This window comes from Colias croceus, chromosome 24 (assembly GCF_905220415.1).
Source record: "Colias croceus chromosome 24, ilColCroc2.1".
Taxonomy (NCBI): domain Eukaryota; kingdom Metazoa; phylum Arthropoda; class Insecta; order Lepidoptera; family Pieridae; genus Colias; species Colias croceus.
Window position 1 is genome coordinate 55,784 of NC_059560.1, and position 18,858 is coordinate 74,641.

The 18,858-nt window shown below is 35.7% G+C and overlaps 2 protein-coding genes across 3 annotated transcripts in view; one reads left to right on the plus strand and one right to left on the minus strand.

Annotated features, from left to right (window-relative positions):
- Positions 1–1,014: 1,014 nt before the first annotated feature.
- On the minus strand, positions 1,015–15,009 carry LOC123702750 (protein Skeletor, isoforms B/C). The gene is made up of 13 exons (XM_045650535.1): positions 14,814–15,009; positions 14,642–14,718; positions 13,693–13,841; positions 13,150–13,398; positions 12,581–12,688; positions 12,148–12,330; positions 11,920–12,013; positions 11,435–11,581; positions 11,008–11,143; positions 5,631–5,799; positions 2,616–3,019; positions 2,217–2,369; positions 1,015–1,649 (listed from the first exon to the last, which is right to left on the minus strand). The coding sequence occupies exons 1-13, from the start codon at positions 14,854–14,856 to the stop codon at positions 1,507–1,509; spliced, it is 2,055 nt and encodes a 684-aa protein (XP_045506491.1). The 5' UTR covers positions 14,857–15,009; the 3' UTR covers positions 1,015–1,506.
- Positions 15,010–17,578: 2,569 nt separating this feature from the next.
- The window catches only part of LOC123702706 (protein Skeletor, isoforms B/C), a 58,777-nt gene continuing 57,497 nt past the window's right edge, over positions 17,579–18,858 (plus strand). Inside the window, exon 1 of one of the 2 annotated variants that reach the window (XM_045650493.1) lies at positions 17,579–17,722. In XM_045650493.1, coding sequence (XP_045506449.1) covers positions 17,683–17,722 — 40 coding nt within the window. In that variant the 5' untranslated portion in view covers positions 17,579–17,682. The remainder of the gene's footprint in view (positions 17,723–18,858) is intronic. The other variant, XM_045650491.1, reaches the window with a different exon arrangement.

Consider the following 18,858-nt stretch of genomic DNA (forward strand, 5'->3'; position numbering starts at 1 on the left):
GAATTTTTCATGAGGAGCTATCTTATTTACCGTTGCTTAATTATAAAAGGGTAGTAAGTATATAAGAATAATAAATTGGGGTTTTAGAATTACTAAGTAAAGGACTGACTGCGACCGATGAAAAGAACATCGACTAACAAACATTAATTTGGGTTTCATACAAAATGAGCAGCTTACTGAGCGGCTTATTAAATGAAGTGTTTCGAATAGAAAAAATCACTTTGAAAAATACTATAACACATACGGACAGAGTAGTTACATGAGCAAAGTGAGGCTATTTTTTTTAATTTTATCTAATAACTAGGAACACTATACTTAAGCTAATAAAATTTTAGGGTAATGCAATGAAACAATGTTTTCTGGTAGGTATTTTTCAAGTGGCTCAGTTAAAATTTAAATATCTAAAATATATTAATCACAACCCACTTTTGGTACGCTCAATCTGTATTTTATTATTAAGCGATATTCGGGTCTTATTTATTTATTTGTTGCTTACTCAAATGCATACCGCTTAAGTTATTAAAACAGTATCTCATCGTCAGTTGTTAAGTTGATTTTAGTATCAAGCATACCTAGTACCTTTATAAATAAACTAGCTTACCGCCCGCGGCTTCGCCCGCTTTCTCTAAAACGATTTGAGATTTAAACTATCCTATCTCTCAAGTTGGATCGAACTGCACATGGTGTGCGAATTTTATTATAATCGGTTAAGTGGTTTAGGAGTCCATTGAGGACAAACATTGTGACACGAGATTTATATATATTAGAGAACTAGCTTACCGCCCGCGGCTTCGCCCGCTTTAAACGATTTGAGATTTAAACTATCCTATCTCTCAAGTTGGATCAAACTGCACATGGTGTGCGAATTTTATTATAATCGGTTAAGTGGTTTAGGAGTCCATTGAGGACAAACATTATGACACAAGATTTATATATATTAAGATATGTAAGCAAACTTCGGATTTATAATATTTGTAGGGTTTACTGTGGGGAAGTGACAAAATAAAATAAATATTTAATGTTATATATATCGTTTTATTTTTAATAAATATAAAAATACAAAATATAAAAACGTTAGAGGGAGATCTCATCTTTCTCACAGAAATGTATCAAATTACAAGCACACAATTTTTCGCAATAATAAAGTTACATGATTGGCAGTGATGTTGAAGTAGACAATATAACTAGACCAAATATAAAAATAAATCTATGCACAGACCAACAAGGGGTAGCACGCGTTTATAAGGCACATTTTTTACAAATTGATCGATAACATTATATTATAATAACCTATCAAATATTAAAATAAATCTACAATGTAATACAATCGTCAAAAATGGTAAGCATAAAATCGAGCATCGGCTGACTTTCCCTGCGAGTCACAATATAGCGTAAGAGTGGAGTTTTTTTTATTGGGTTTCAATATCAATCGTTATTCTTATTTTTGTCAGTCAGTCCGCAGCCGACCCCCGTACTAGAGTGTTCACAATTGATATGTATATGTATTCACTGAGCTGAGCGCACGCACACAAGCGCGAGCGCCAACGAGAGCGCGAGTGTGTGCGTGCGTGCGTGCGCGTGCGTGTGTGCGTGCGAGCGCGCGATGTTGCGGCGGTGCCGGTCCACTACGAAGATGCGCCCGCCCATGTCTGCAACGTACAAAATATTCACTTATGAAATCATGTATATTATAACTAGTTAAGATATTAGGTAGTATGGGATAGTGATATACGAGGATGATTCCTTAGGATAGCTCCTAACGTTCCCTGACCTAGTGGTCAGGGAATGGTCAGAGTCGACAAAAACTGCATTCACACATTACAAAGAAAACTTGTCTCAGTGCGGGAGTCGAACCCGAGCGACGTATTAAAAATAGAAATCTATATCAAATAATATTATTTGATATAGATTAATTCTATTATATATTTCTATTATATTATATAGATATGTATATACATATCTTTGTTATCTCTATACTTTAATATTATAAAGCTGAAGAGTTTGTTTGTTTGAACGCGCTAATATCGGGAACTACTGGTCCGATTTGTCTTTCAGTAATAGATGATAGCCCATTTATCGAGGAAGGCTATAAGCTATAACATCATATCGCCGAGACCAATGGGAGCGGAGCACTGCGGCTAAAACCGCGGAGCATAGCTAGTATTTAATAATCCAGTTAATCTAGCTCGAAAACAGTCTTAAACAGCGTAGGCTACCGAAGTGCATGAAGGAGTGGTAGTAGACGAGGTCGGGCCAGGTGGAGTTGGGCGTGACGGTGAGCTCGGCCGGCGCCCCGCGCGCGCAGCCCCAGCGCAGCGAGCGGTTGAACGCGCGGAACGACTCCCACGCGTCGCGCCGCCGGTCCGCGCCTGCGAGGGGCACATGCGTACACATTACACGTGTCAATGCCAATGACGTTTTTAAGAAAGCATTATGAATGATTCGACTCTTTTAAAATTATTTTATTAGATCGAGTTAATATATTATTTGGCATGCGGCTTATCATCGGTTAGGTTGTTTTTTATAACAGAATAATTTGCCAATCTTTTTTACTTATTTATTTAACGTGAATATATCCATGTCTTTCAGCACTCAGCAGAGCGCCGCTCGCTCACCGAGGTCGTGCTCCCCGCGGCACAGCGGGCCGGCGGCGGCGGGCGCCAGGCGGCCGCGGCGCGTGTGCCGCACGCCGGCCAGCACGCGCGCCGGCCGCTGCTCGCCGTCCGCCAGCCGCTCCAGCCCGCCGTGCGGCTCGCTCGTCAGCAGCAGCGGGTGGTACAGCGTGGCCGAGTGCGGGTCGGCGCCCGCGCGCACGCGGAACGTGTACGTGAGCCCGCGCCGCAGCTGCAGGTCGGGCGCCAGCTGCCCGTTCACGTACAGCGCGTCGGCGGGCGCGGCGGGCCGGCGGGCCGCCAGGCCGCGCGCGCCGCCCGCCGGCCCGAGCCGCACGTCGAACACGCGCAGCGCCGGGTCGAACAGCGCCGCGCGCTCCCAGCCCGCCGCCGGCTTCTCGCTCGACCTGCGACAAAAATATGAGTGATGGTAGTGGCACAGTGGTACACATTATTTTATATTAGGGATGCATCGATACGCCTTTTCGCCGATACGATACCAATACGCTTATTGTGAATTAAAAAATGAAGGTATGATAAATAAATCAAAAGTCAGATTTTCCTTTTATTAATATAAAAAGTAGAGACATAGGTTAATAATAAGGCAATTAAAAATTTTAGTAATTAAAATTAAAATTGATTAGATTTTTGTTTAAAAAACAAAGTAATCTTAAGTTTTGCGGAGAAAGGCGATATCGCAAGTCTGTTTGAATATCTTGAAAATAGTCTCTCAGATGCAACAGAACTCATTTGGAAACTAAAGTACTTTTGCGCAATTTCTTTCAAGTTTGGGTATAAAACAACACACTCACAACTCGTCACTTTACCTCCCGCCACATTAATTCCCGTCATTTTACCTCCCGTCACTTTTGTCATTCGTTATTTTAAACTATATTTAAAGTTTCCCTTTATTTTTTTTTAATATGTAAAGTCTACTAGTATGTAAGTTAACTAAACAATACTGGCTAAGTCTGGAGAGGAAGGCGTCTATCGTCTCTAGCACAGGAATGTTCCTAGTTGAGGCGATCGTCGTGTCTAATTTGTTTTGTATTTATGTATTGTTTCCAAATAAATGATTTTTTTTTTTTATTATCTATATGTTTCTATTCCCTAAATCGAAATAATTTTGAAACTTTCACTTTAACTTTAACTCCCGTCACTTAAACTTGCGTCACTTTAACTCCCGCCACTTTAACTCGCGTCACTTTAACTGGCGTCACTTTACCTCCCGCCACATTAAGTCCCGTCACTTTACCTCCCGTCACTTTTGTCATTCGTTATTTTAAACTACATTTAAAGTTTACCTTTATTACCTATACGTATTATTCCCTAAATCGAAATAATTTTGACTTTAACTTTACCTCCCGTCACTTTACCTCCCGCCACTTTAATTCCCGTCGCTTTAACTTCCGTCACTACCACCCGTCACTTTTGTCATGCGTTATTTTAAACTACATTTAAAGTTTTCCTTAGTATCTATTCCCTATATCGAAATAATTTTAACTAACTTTCACTTTAACTCCCGCCACTTTCACTCGCGTCACTTTAACTCTCGTCACTTTAACTTACGTCACTTTACCTCCCGCCACATTATCTCCCGTCAAAACTTGAAATTAACATCATTTGCCAACGCGATCCGACCTGGGCTGATAGCAAGTACTGAGTTTATAGGCTTAGGTGTGAAAAATTTATAAATAAAATGCTCTATGCATTTTGTAGCCATCTATAATTCTAAATGTGAATAAAGCGAATAGGGGATAGGACTTAGGAGAACCAAGAAATATGGCAACTAAACACAATAATAACTTTTGTTTCATATAATTTACTAGCTTTCCGCCCGCAGCTTTGCCCGCAAAGAAAAACCCGCATAGTTCCTGTTCTCTTGGGATTTCCGGGATAAAACATATAATATCATTGGATAAAACCAATCCTATGTGTTAATCCAAGTTACCTTCTGTGTGCTAAATTTCATTGTAATCGGTTCAGTAGTATTTGTGTGATAGAGTAAAACACACACATACACATCCTCACAAACTTTCGCATTTATAATATTAGTAGGATAGAATACTTTGTATACCTTTTCTTACATTTTAAAGTTTAAATTATGAACAAACCTATTTTTTTTATAATGTTGTAACTTAAAAATTTATGTTTCTAGCATTTTTTCCTTTATCTGTGTTATAAGACGTTACTTTTACCAAATTTCAAGGCTCTGTGTTCATGAGAAGTACCCTGTAGGTTTTGAGTTCCATGTAAATGTTGATATTTGCGAAAATTTTCAGCATTTACGGCTGTATCTTTTGATGCGTTGGCTTGTGAGTTTGACTTTTTCACAGCATCAAGGGACCGTAGACTTGAGTATTCGATATAAATTTCAGCTTGATACCAAAAACAAAAACATGACTGGATCATTATGTGAAACAGCTTTTCAAATTCACGACAAATCTAATAAAAATATTTCTGTAGCCTAATTTTTGTCATTTTCGAAGCCAATTTTTTTTTTTTTTGGTAATACAACTAACTAGGAAACCTATAGCATCTAAGGTTAGATAACCAATCAGAGCCACGCTTGAGGCGTGGCACGAAAATTCACGATGCACGTGAGTATGACGTTGCCAGATAGAATAAATTTGTTAAAATAATGCAGCAAAATATAAATAATATTTTAATATTTTGGTCGTAACCGGGAGAACCGGGTTTCATATTATTCAGACCCGGTTCTCAAGATCATCAAAAAACCCCAGTTTACCCGGGTTTTACGAAACCGGGTAAACCCGGGTACATGGGTGCCGGGTGCCGGGTGCAAAAATATCGTCGATACCGATATATCGGCTAACCCGAAGTATCGCCGATATATCGGTATCGGTATCGGATGCACCCCTATTTTATATACTATATTAGTATATTGTATAATTATATCAATTGTCGTTATTAGTATTTATTGATAACGTGTACGAGATCTCTTCATTATCAGTATGAATATAAGCAATATTTGAATATGAGGTCGGCGCGGCTCACATGGAGAAGGGCACGCAGTCGGAGTGGGCGGCGGAGGCGAGCACGAGCTGCACGTCGGCGCGCGGCCACAGGCGGTGGAAGGCGGGCTCGCGCACGTGGTCCAGCGGCCCCACCGCCCACACCACGAACATCGCGCGGTCCGTGCGCCACTCGCGGTCCATCTCCTCCGCTGCACACAAATACGCACTTTGTACACACATTGTTTTAATACTTCTATCTAAAATATATTTTAAATTTGTAAAATCATAATATATTTACTTGAAAATTGTCAAACGTTATTTTTTGTAGCTATGTGTTATTTTTTATGTTCATAACCGTTTTTTTAATGGCGTGTGCTTAGCCTATAATTAATTGTTGCACTGGATATTCTCTTTGTATGTTTATATTTAGTGTTAACAATTGTTGGCTATCCTATGTAACAAATATATGTAAAGAATACATTTGTTTTTTCTGTGCTATTTATTATCTGTTGTGTGTTGTGACGTGTGTGTTTGACATTTAAAGTGACATTGAGGCTCTGTATTCTCTGTATTTTCTGATTTCTCTGATTGTCAACTTTTTTTTTATGGATTAAAGGCTTTAAATGTTGTTTTTTTTAATACAACGAAAAAAAACGCAACTGTCTTTAATTCATTTCCCAATATTATTATCATTATAAAACAACATTTTCTGCAAATATTTCACGAAGTATGGAGAAGTTAAGATTTGATTTTTGTGTGAAAACAGCACCAGATGGAAAATCGAACGTGATTTGCATAACCTCAATAGGAACACCTGATGGTAAAACTTTTGCCATACCGGCCGACTATCAAAATGCAAGTTTACATAAAGTTATAACAAATACATCAAACTATGCCAAGATAAGAAAAACATTGAATAAAAGACATCAGACAAGGAAAATATGGATAACTTTAACTGAGGAAATATCAAAGACTTATTTAGATGAAGAACAAAATATACAGTTTAATGATTTTTATCTTGAAGAGATTAAGGAAAACATAAATGATCAAGAATCTTTCACTAGAAGCTCAAATGAAACATTAGAGAAATTATTAGAGAAATTACTTGAAGAAAAGCAAAAAAAATCTGAAACTCAAAACTTGGGGAAAATTGCAAAGGATTTTGTGATTGAAAAATTCACTGGTAGAAATACAAATGCTTACCAATGGATTAAGGATTTCAACAAAGAATGTGAACGCTTTCATATTAATGAAGACAGAAAAAAAATTGAAATTTTAAAACAGTTTTTAGAATATCCTAGTGTGAATTGGTACAGTTGTATGTTAATAAAATTAACAATAGAATCAGAGTGGATTAAATGGGAAAAAAACTTTTGTGAAACATTTGGAAACAAAGGTTGGTCGCCAATCAGATATGCTCTTGGATTTAAATACCAAACAGGTTCATTGCTTGAGTACGCATTAAAAAAAGAAAAATTGTTATTAGAGGTGAGGAAGACGATTGATACTGGTACTCTTATAGACCTTATAGCCGCAGGCCTGCCTAATAGCCTTAGTGATAAAATTGACCGAGAGACATTACAAGAAACCGAAGACCTCTACAACGAGATAGGGAAATTAGAACATCTTGTTGCGAGGAACAAATATGAAAAAAAATACCACACATACTCTGACATAAAAACAAAAAAATATGAAGAAAAGAAACCCTGCCAAATTTGTGCTACTGAGAAAAAAGTGAAACGTTTTCACCCCGAGGAAACCTGCTGGTTCAATGTTAAAAACCAAAAGGCAATGGTGAAAAGTGTAAATAACTCGGAATTAGAAATTGAACTTAATAAGGAGAATCCAAAAAACTAGAAATACCACCATTAATAAAAGTAAAGTTGTTATTAAATGATACTTTAAAAGTTACCGCAATTTATGATTCTGGTTCAAATGTATCTTTAATTAATGCAAAATTATTGAAAATACATGAAAAAGAAGAAGACATACTTTATAAGCAAACTGCAAACTTGAAAACTATTAATGGTGAGAAGAAAACAAAAGGTATGGTAACACTAAAAATAAAAATATATAATATTGAAAGTAAAATGAATGTTTTTGTTATAGATAATGAAAATTTTCACTATGATTTTCTCATTGGTTTGGATTGTATAAAAAAATTTAGATTACTCCAAGATGAAAAATTGAATATCATACAACGTAATTTTGAAAAAAAAAACGAGAATAATGTTCAAAATAAAGAGAATAACAAAAATGAAGGCTCCCTAATGGATATTTTCAATTCAATGAATGACGAAATTCCTGATGTACTAGGTGACAAAAACCAACAAGATATTTCTCTATGCTCTGAGGTACCAAAAAAAAACATGAACCATAAAAACAGATGCGAAATTAATTTCAATGAACATATAAACTTCAGTGAATTTGAAATTTCAGTAAACCACCTCGACTTATGTAAACAAACTGAAATTGATAAACTTATAGAGAAATACAAATCAGTCTTTGCCAAGGACAAATACGACGTTGGTACTGTACGAGATTATGAAGCTCAGATTGACTTGACAGTAGATAAATATTGCTACAAGCGCCCATACAGATGCTCAATGGAAGATAGAAAAGAAATTGAAAATCAAATATCAAAACTATTGAAAAACAATTTAATCGAGGAATCATATAGCCCTTTTGCTGCTCCGGTGACCCTGGCATATAAAAAAGAAGATGGGAAAAGATCGAGACTGTGTATAGATTTCCGGGAATTGAATAAAATTGTTATCCCTCAATCACAGCCTTTTCCTTTGATTGAAGACTTGATGGTGAAGACTGTAAACTGTGAGTTTTATTCTACTTTTGATATAAATTCAGCGTTTTGGTCCATTCCTTTGAAGGTTCAAGACAGATATAAGACGGCATTTGTCACGCAAGAAGGCCATTTCCAGTGGACATGTCTCCCATTTGGTTTAAAGACAGCTCCGGCGATTTTCCAAAGAATATTGACAAACATAATAAGAAAATACAAACTATCAGATTTTGCAGTAAATTTTATCGATGATATTTTAATTTTTTCAAAAAATTTCAGTGACCACATAACACATATATCAAAACTGCTGGAGGCAATACAAACGGAAGGATTTAGACTGAAATTCTCGAAATGCACTTTTGCAAACAATCATGCCAAATATTTGGGACACATAATAGAAAAGAATTCAGTTAGACCTCTCAAAGATTATTTAACAGCTGTCAGAAACTTCCCCATTCCAGAAACAAGAAAAAATATACGCCAGTTCCTTGGAAAAGTAAACTTTTATCATAAATTTGTGCCACATAATGCAATTATTCTGGATCCATTACACAATTTACTACGGAAAGATGTAAAATTTCTATGGACCAAAGATTGCCAGGAATCATTTGATAAAATAAAAGAATTACTATGCTCAAAACCAATTCTAAAAATATTTGACCCAGAACAACCAATAAAAATTTACACTGATGCTAGTATTAAAGGAGTGGGAGCTGTGTTAAAACAGGAAGATGAAAACGGAATAAATAAACCTGTAGCTTACTTTTCAAAAAAATTGACAGAGACGCAAAAGAAAAAGAAGGCTATATTTTTGGAATGCTTAGCAATAAAGGAAGCTGTAAAATACTGGCAGCACTGGCTTATGAATAAAGAATTTGTAGTATATTCAGATCATAAACCATTAGAAAATATGAACATCAAGTCTAGGACTGATGAGGAGCTGGGTGATTTGACATATTATTTATCCCAATACAATTTTAAGATAAAATATAACCCGGGACTGTCAAATCAAGAAGCTGACTGTTTAAGCAGAAATCCAGTCTTAGAAACTAATGACAATACAGAAGATTTTTTAAAAGTTGTTAACTTAATAAACATAAAAGATATAAAACAGGACCAAGACACAAATCTAAATCTACAAGATGAAAAATCAAAATTTATACTAGAGAATAACATTTATTACAAAAAGAATAAAAACAGGAAAAAAATTATACTATCAGAAGCATTTAGCAAAACATTAATTAGAGATGTCCACAATACTTACTGCCACATTGGGATAACCCAAATGATAAATAAAATAACCCCTTTCTATACAGCAAAGAATATCATCGCAAACATTAAGAAAATTTGTGAACAATGTGACATTTGTATAAAAAACAAATCAAGAAGGAAGACAAAATTTGGGTTAATGTCCCACTTAGGCCCAGCAACACACCCATTTGAAATTATGTCAATCGATACCATTGGAGGTTTCGGAGGATCAAGGTCCACAAAAAAATACCTACATCTCCTGGTTGATCATTTTACACGATATGCTTATATTTTGACATCAAGAAATCAAAACTCCAATGATTTCATCAAGTTGATAAAAAATGTGACACAAAGCAATCAAATTGGTATGGTATTAACAGACCAATATCCTGGCATAAATTCCAAAGAATTTAAAGACTTCCTGAAAAAGAAAAACATAACAATGGTATTCACTGCTGTGGACGCACCATTTTCAAATGGACTTAATGAAAGGTTAAACCAAACTTTAATAAATAGGATAAGGTGTAAAATAAACGAAGGGGACAAGAAGACTGCATGGACGACTATTGCACAAAAATGTGTAGAAAAATATAATGAAACAGAGCATACAGTTACTAAGTTCACACCAAAATATCTTTTGGAAGGAGAGAAAATGGATATTTTACCACCAGAATTGAAATCAAGAGGAACAGTAGAAGATCTCAAAAGAGACAGGAAAATAGCATTTGAAAATTCAATAAAATCTCACAACTATAATAAAAAAATATATGATCTACATAGAGAAGAATATAAATTTGAAGTGGGTGATAGTGTATATGTAGAAAACGGAAACCGGCTGAATAGGAAAAAAATGGATGAATTAAGGATTGGACCATACAAAATCCTAAGAAAAATTTCAAATTCAATCTATGAAGTTGATGTTGGACATAAGAAGACGGAGTCAAACTTCTACCATGTTACAAAATTATCTCCAGTAATGGCTAGCTCCTAATCGAACAATCATTTTGATTGTTCTCTCCAAAGGGGGGAGATGTAAAGAATACATTTGTTTTTTCTGTGCTATTTATTATCTGTTGTGTGTTGTGACGTGTGTGTTTGACATTTAAAGTGACATTGAGGCTCTGTATTCTCTGTATTTTCTGATTTCTCTGATTGTCAACTTTTTTTTTATGGATTAAAGGCTTTAAATGTTGTTTTTTTTAATACAACGAAAAAAAACGCAACTGTCTTTAATTCATTTCCCAATATTATTATCATTATATATATATAAAAAATTGGTACACAAAACACAATTCTAGACGCAAAAAAAATATTAACTGTTATTCTGCTATTGTTTTTTACGATGATATATTTTTTTTTCACTGACAGGGCTGCAGCTGCCGGCGGAAGGACACGACGGTGAGCCCGTCGTCGCGCGCGGCGCTGAACACCTGGTTGGCGTCGCTGCCGCCGAGCCGCGCGTCCCGGCACACGCCGCGCCACCGCCCCAGCACCTGCACGCACTGCGCACACACACACATTACACCGGACCGACACAATTGCACATAATAATCATATCTAATGATGGTAATTCGTTACCATAAGAAAGTTCGAAGTAAAGATGCCAAACATTTAATACAATTTAACATTACTGTGATTTGAAGTTTGTAAAATTGCCGTAAAAAGCGTAAAAAGTTAATAGATTTAAAAGTTCGTGAAAATGCTGAAGCAGCCAGAAAAGAAATCGTAACCGATATCTACAATAATAAGTTAGAATTATTAAAGAGTAGGCTCGGCAATGCAGAGCGACATACGGGCGCGAGGTCGGTGATGTTGTAGTCGGGCGCGTCGCCGCGCTGCAGCGCCGCGTCGAAGCTGGCCACCGCCACGTCCGCGCCCTCCATCTGCGAGCGGCTGTCCGACCCCGAGATGCCGAACGCCATGTACTCGTTGGCGCCGATCTGTTCGAGTGTTCGGTTACAGGGTGGGGTGCCGCAAGGGGCTAGCTCGGGACCCTTGCTTTATCTTGGTTATTTTAATGAAAATGAGACTAATAGTACGCTTAAAGATAATAATTCACGTAGTCGTATTTTACCTCGGGATTTGCTAACTGTTGGGTGAGTCATAATTGAAATATTTAAGGTTGTAGGTGAGAGACTGTTATGTCACTTTTTGTAATACAAGTAGTAAAAAATATAACAAGGAGTTGTTTAAATACTATTAAGTAAAGATAAAACATTTAATAGGGAAATATCGGAAATTGAATTGCAATATTTTAATAAGTAAATTAGTATTTTACCATGCCGGCGAGCTGGATAGTGATCTGGTTACCGAACACCTCCCATGACACCTGTAAGTCTCGATGCAGCTGCTTGCAGTGTGGCAATTGGGACCTGCAATTCATAATAATTTATATTATAGCTATGCAAAATAAAAATAATAATATACTTATCTGTATAACTCTATGTAGATATGTATAAAATTTGTTTCATGGAGTTATCTTTTTCCACGTGTCTCGGCGACCGACCGGTGCGGGTGCAGGCGCTGCGCGGCGGGCGGCACGCTGAGCGCTGGGGGCAGCAGCACGGCCGCCAGCGCGGCGCCGGCGCGCGGCTCCCACAGCGCCACCCAGTCGATGTCGAACACCGTGCGCCCGCCCGCCAGCCGCAGCCGCACGTCCGCGCCCACGTACGTGCGCAGCGGCTCCAGGCTGCAACCACACGCACCTTGCTTACTACGCGCACACTATCCAAACACGATAGATAAAACTAGTTCATTGTTAATCATACACGTGAGGTAAAACAGTGCAATACCCAGTGTTACAGGATGGCGTACAGTTAAGAAAATTGTATATGTTAGGAGTGGAAAAAAATGAAGTAGCTGTGATTGGATTTTTAAAGTAATAAAAAATGCAAAGTTTCAAAAGATTTTTTTTTTACAATACTTATTTCAATACTCACTATCCATCCTCGTCAGGCATGATGGTGCCGCGCGCGGAGGGCTGCGGCCCGACGCCCATCCAGAAGTACACTTCGTCCGTCCCCGCTTGGAAATGGAACTCTGGGATGCTGGGATATAAAAATGCAGTTGTATAAATAAATAAATAAAATAATAATAATAAATATTATAGGACATTATTACACAAATCGACCTAGTCCCACAGTAAGCTCAATTAAGGCTTGTGTTGTGGGTACTAGGCGACGATAAATATAATATTTAATAAATACATATATAGATAATAACACCCAGACCCAAGAACAAATAATTGAGTTCATCACACAAATATTTGCCCTGACCGGGGATCGAACCCGGGACCGTCGGCTCAGTAGGCAGTTACTTTACCACTGCACCAACCGCGTCGTCATAAATATAAATAATGTAATAAAATTTATGTCTTTTTCTTAGAAGAATATAAATAATGAAATAAAATTTATGTCTTTTTCTTCTTCTTTATTATTTTATTTGTATATTATTTTACATACAAATAAAATAATAAATGTAAGCTAGGGTTAGAAAGACATAAACATACAGGATGGTGGAGGCGTCCTCGACGACTACGGGCTTGCTGGAGACGCGGCTCTGCGCGTTGGGGCTCGGCGTGAGCGGCGTGAGCGCGCGCGGCGCGGGCGCGGCGAACTCCTCGGGCACGTACACGTCGCCGAACGCGCTCTGCGACGCCAGGTCGTACACCGCGAACCACGTGATGCGCGACACGCGCTTGCCGTCCGGCAGCTTCAGCCGGATCTCCTCGTTGTTGTACCGCTCCAGGATGTTCGTCCTGCAAATATACCACACACACTTGTTGATACTGCTGTAGTTTGTGCTTATTTTACCTATATACATTTATAAAACACAGTCGGGTGCATACATTTCAAAATATTTAAAATAAGAGATGTGAATTTGATTTAACATGGAATGTCAGTACAAATAATTACTCAATAAAATAATGTAGAGAAACCAAAAATATCAATAAACATAATATTGTATAAAAATATAATGTTCTTTTATTCTACTGTGACAGGCAAATGTTATGAATTCATAAAACAATTAAATAAACTGGAAATACACTCACTTGCCATGCTGATCAGGCACAATGAAGCCGAGTGGCCCCGGTCGACCTGAATCCCCAGCCCAGAAGAAAGTGTCATCTCCCGTTCCATCATAGTTGAAGTCTACCAGCAGCAGCGTCCAGTCGTCCACTGCATACACGTCACCTGACACCTGCAAGGAACATTCTATGAATATCAATATACCTATTGCAATTTAATTTGAATTTTGAAAATCATAAACCAAGAGGATTGCAAAATAATTTATTTTATTTTATTGTTGGAATGTGATATAAATCCCAACTAAGAACTATGTGTTATTGCAGCTACATTGAACAAAAAAGTTAGAATTCGCAAATAAATTCTTAATCTTAGTTCTCATTATTATGCTAAAAAGTTGAAAATTGTTCTTAATAATTAATTAGCTAATTTCTTCATTTAATATTTCTTGGAATCACAAATGACATTGCTGCAGTTTTATTAATCTCTTAATTAATTGTAATTTTAAATAATAAGAAACACAAAGCATTTAATTATTGTATAATATATTGAATATATTTTTAAAATAATGTAATGACATCACAATATTTAATAAATAAAAATAATAGAATTGATGCAACCTATGTGGACATAAATGAACTCTGAGTCATAACAAAGTGAAGTTGCTATTTACACTACTTATAATATAATAATTTTAAGAAATATCTGAAGTATTCAACGATATAATTGTTAATATTATTGAGATATTATATCTTTGTGTTTCCTTAAAACTGAGGAAACCAGTTTCTCTTTTTAAGGTCATTTATTGTAAGTTGGCATAATTTAATAAATTCCTAAAATTTGTCTGTGGTTGTGTTTTCTAATAATGCAGAGCATAGCGCGTTGAAATCTTTTGAGAGCGGCGGTTAAACTTTTTATGTTTTTAAATACATGCAGACCTTGGTCAAAATAAGAATCTAATAAGATGTTATTTACCTGGTGGTGATAAGAATTAAGTTTTCCTATGTGTTTGCCTTTATACGGACCTTCATCTTCATCTTGGGATGAACAATCTGAAATTTTATATTATAAAAAGTATTATTTAGTTCACGTTGTAACAATATAATAAAAGAGAAAGTAACATACACTTTTTAAATAACTTATTTACCTTGCGCAATGAACACGAGAAAAATAAAACATATTCTATACATAATAATGCGACACTAATGTACAAAAATATTTTTTATTAAACATTAAAAATCACTTATCATTTGTAAAAGTTTATTGTTTAGAAACGCGTTTACTTCCGGTTACTTCACAACTTGACATGTCATTTCGAACGAGCAGATTCTCAGTTATGAATTGGCCGCAGTGAAGGCTTTGCTCGCTATTGGCTACTTAAGATATAAAGTGTAAAACAGCCAATCACAGCTAATGTACTTTCACTTTTACTCAAATGTGTCATTGAAAACCATTTGATTTGAAGGCTGTATTTTAGGTTGCCAGCATAACAAGCACTTATTATAGTAGTAAATAGTAGATAAAATTATCGAATACTGATTCTGATAAAAAGATTTTAATTACTTTTTTCATTAATAACAACTTAAGGCGACTACACCACCGAAACTAGCGCCCCCCAACATTTTATTTTTTTACTCCTAAACCAGACCAAATTTAAAAAATCTAGCTCGGTACTTTGCTAGTATATTACGTGTAGTATTTTTGGTATTACTTTTCATTATTTTGCATTCGGTCAATTAGGAGAACTTTTGATTACCGCCAAAAGTGGCCACTTTTGGCGGTAATCAAAAGTTCTCTAGAATAATGAACAGTTAGAATAGTGAAAAGTAATACCAAAAATACTACAAGTAATATACTAGCAAAGTACCGAGCTAGATTTTTTAAATTTGATCTGGTTAAGGAGTAAAAAAATAAAATGTTCGGTGGCGCTAGTTTCGGTGGTGTAGGCCACTTAATCAAGTTTTCGAATTTTATTTGTATCATTGTATGTTGCAAAATTTAAGAAATATGTATACAATTCTTTGAAATTGTACGAAAACAAAAGGAATAATTATTTATCGAGTTGGTGTTGATATAACAATATATTTTACTAATATTTGAATTTCATAATTATATATTTATTAAATAGGTCCTAATCTATTTTATTTACTCAATACCGATTATTATTAATGAGGGACGCGGTTTTTGAATAAGTATTAAGTCATTAACTAGTATTATATCGAATGCATAATGTTGTTCACAAACATTGGTTATAAATAAATATACATATTTTACATATTTCGTTTTTCATTATGTGAGATTTTAGGAATATTAAATTATTGTATTTGCGAACTAGTTAATTTATAAAACATAATATTATAAACCATTATTAATGATTATTCAGCAGTAACAATGTAAGTTATATAGATAATACAAAATATATAATGTTTCGAAGTACGCAAACAAGTTTTTACTGGAATCTTGTAGGTGAAAATTCATTAAATTAAATTAATTTACAAGTTTGTGTAGTTCTTCGCAAGCAGTGGTAATGCTATTTGGCTATGTTTAAAACGTAAGGCGATAAAATATTCAATTCATTATTTTTTAAGAGGTGATAAAATTGCGTGGGTTTCCGGTTACCCAGTTAATCTTAACTTACTATTGATATAAACGTGAAAGTTTATGACAATGTATGTATGTCTGTATGTTTTCCGTACCTATGTATATTTGTTAATCTTTTGCGGGAAAACCACATAAATACGGATTTGAATTAATAGCCTAATAGGTAGAGAATTCGCAGAATATTACATGAAAATATATAGCAATACTTGCTTTTGCCGGTGGGATTGATTGCGAGTGTAATCGCTAGTAATAAAATAAGATCATTTAACATTAAAAAAGTTTCTTATCTATGTACGCTTTGGTACTTATAAAAGTGTGTTTTTAAAATAAAAGAAGTAGTGGTAAATAGAAAGACAAGTGAATCAAGACATCATACACACTACACAGGATACTGAGGAGCGATAACATAAAAGCTAATGGTAAGTAGAGTCACAAAGTTCGGGTTTACGTCGGTAAGTGCGCCGCTAGGTGTCGTCTCCGCTTGCGCGTGAAGCCGTGAACATACGGGCCGTGACACGCGCTCTGCGGTAATCAAGCTATTACTGGGAATTTATTATACATCTACAAACATTTTATTTTAATAAAATATCTAAAAACTATCCTTTTATTAAAACTTCTAAAAACTCTATAAAGACAAGCGATAGTAAGCAAGCACATAATTTTCATTATTTGGAAATCGATTTATTGAGTATATCTCGCTCTTATTATTTTTTTTAAATTTTGTGAATATAAAGGGATTATTATAATTTTATAAGACTTAACAAAAAAAAAACATTTGATTTTTTAAGCAGCTTGGAATTGGTCACTCAATTCATACCTCTATAAGTAAGTTACGGGATAGCCAGTAAGCTTCAACTTTATTTCGAGAGCCTATTTGGACAGAATCTAAGAAGGCACACTATAATAGCATTTTTTGTTTTCGTTCACTAGCGATTTGATCTGTTTATCTTGTTTTCTAAGTGGGTACCTAATTGTGTCATATCATCATAATATGTAAATCAATTTTTTATCGATTAATTTTCTTGAATTTTGTACCTATGCTGAAAGGCAAAGCATTATTTTATATTGTATAGCGCCACTTACTACAAATAATTTTTGATCTGATTATAAAAACCGTGCTGTCGTAAAGTACATAATTTGTTTAGATTACGTTTAGATTGAGATTATTATATTCTCTCGAATCGGATATCAATATTTATCACCATTTTATAGACCATAATCATAAAATACATAGGGTATGATGTACAGCTGCTGCTATTGTTTCTACAGCGGAGGTGTTGTCGAGGCGAGTGTTGCGCGCCGGCGAGCCGCAGCGCAGAGCCAGTCGTCTCTCGGGTCCAAGCTTGCGCGCGCGCTCGACACGAAGCACGGGGAATTTCTTATTTTTATTTATTTAGTGATATAAGCTCGCTGTGATGATTCTTGCGGCGACGCTTACGCTGCTTTTAGCTATTGGTGAGTCTACTGAAAGGCCGTTTACATTTTATTTTAAGATAAATATTTAGGAACTGAATATTAGCTGAGTTTTCCCATTCTGAAAGAAGATATTTGGTCAAATGTTTTCATCAATTTCTGGTTGGCTTTTTCACGCTAAGCTGCCGGTAGATGCAACAAAAAATACCAATTATGTAGTACGACGAGTTTTTGTTTAAATTGCTCTTTGATTGGAACTCTATCTATTACATTAAAAAAATAGAATTTAACAATTGCAATTTTATTGGCAAATAATTTTTTATCGATGCTTACTGTACACATTATTAATCAGATATTGTACAGAGTAATATTTCGAGGATACAATACCGCTGCTAAACAGTAAATATACCGTAAATGTGTTGTTTTTCTCAAATGTGAACACACTCGGCACGTAAAACTTTCTTGCGAGTTAGACACGCGAGGCTCGCGATATTAACCTGGATCTACGCAATCCTCTGGTCCGTTTGAACAGTTACATCGAAAGTTGACCCGTTGCCCTCCAAATTGTGATCTTGTTCTCGATAGAACCATTCCATGCACGAAGGTCGGAGAGAATTGGAAAATATATAAAAGCTGTCTCTGATTGTGTTAGGGAAGATCGCACTGTGAAACAAATCTCTACAAAACAATATATTTGGGAACAAATGGCAGACACGAGTCCTATAATGCGAATAGCAAAGTTAGATCGCATCTCAAAAATTATAGTACGTAATATGATTTTCTTAGTTCTATAATCACTAAATTGACGCACTCAGCTCTACGCAATCTCAGCGGTTTCATTTTGATATAAAACTTCTACAAAATTTTCCGAAACTCCTATTTCCTTATCTTTACTGAAGTTGGTGTGAGTATAAAATATACTCTCTCCTTTTTTCCCACAGCGACTCTCTATGGTATCGGTAATCATAGTAGAGCACTACCTATCTTTAACAAAATTACGGCAATTTTCGCTATATTAATTTTATTCATTTATCCTATTTTGAACATTAAAATATTAAGTACCAAAAAAAGTTGGATTCATAATAATGAATTGAAGTGTAGAAACTATCGCCCGACGTAGCTATAATATATCCTTCTCATATGCAAATAAGGTAAAAACAAAACAGTAGGTACTGCAC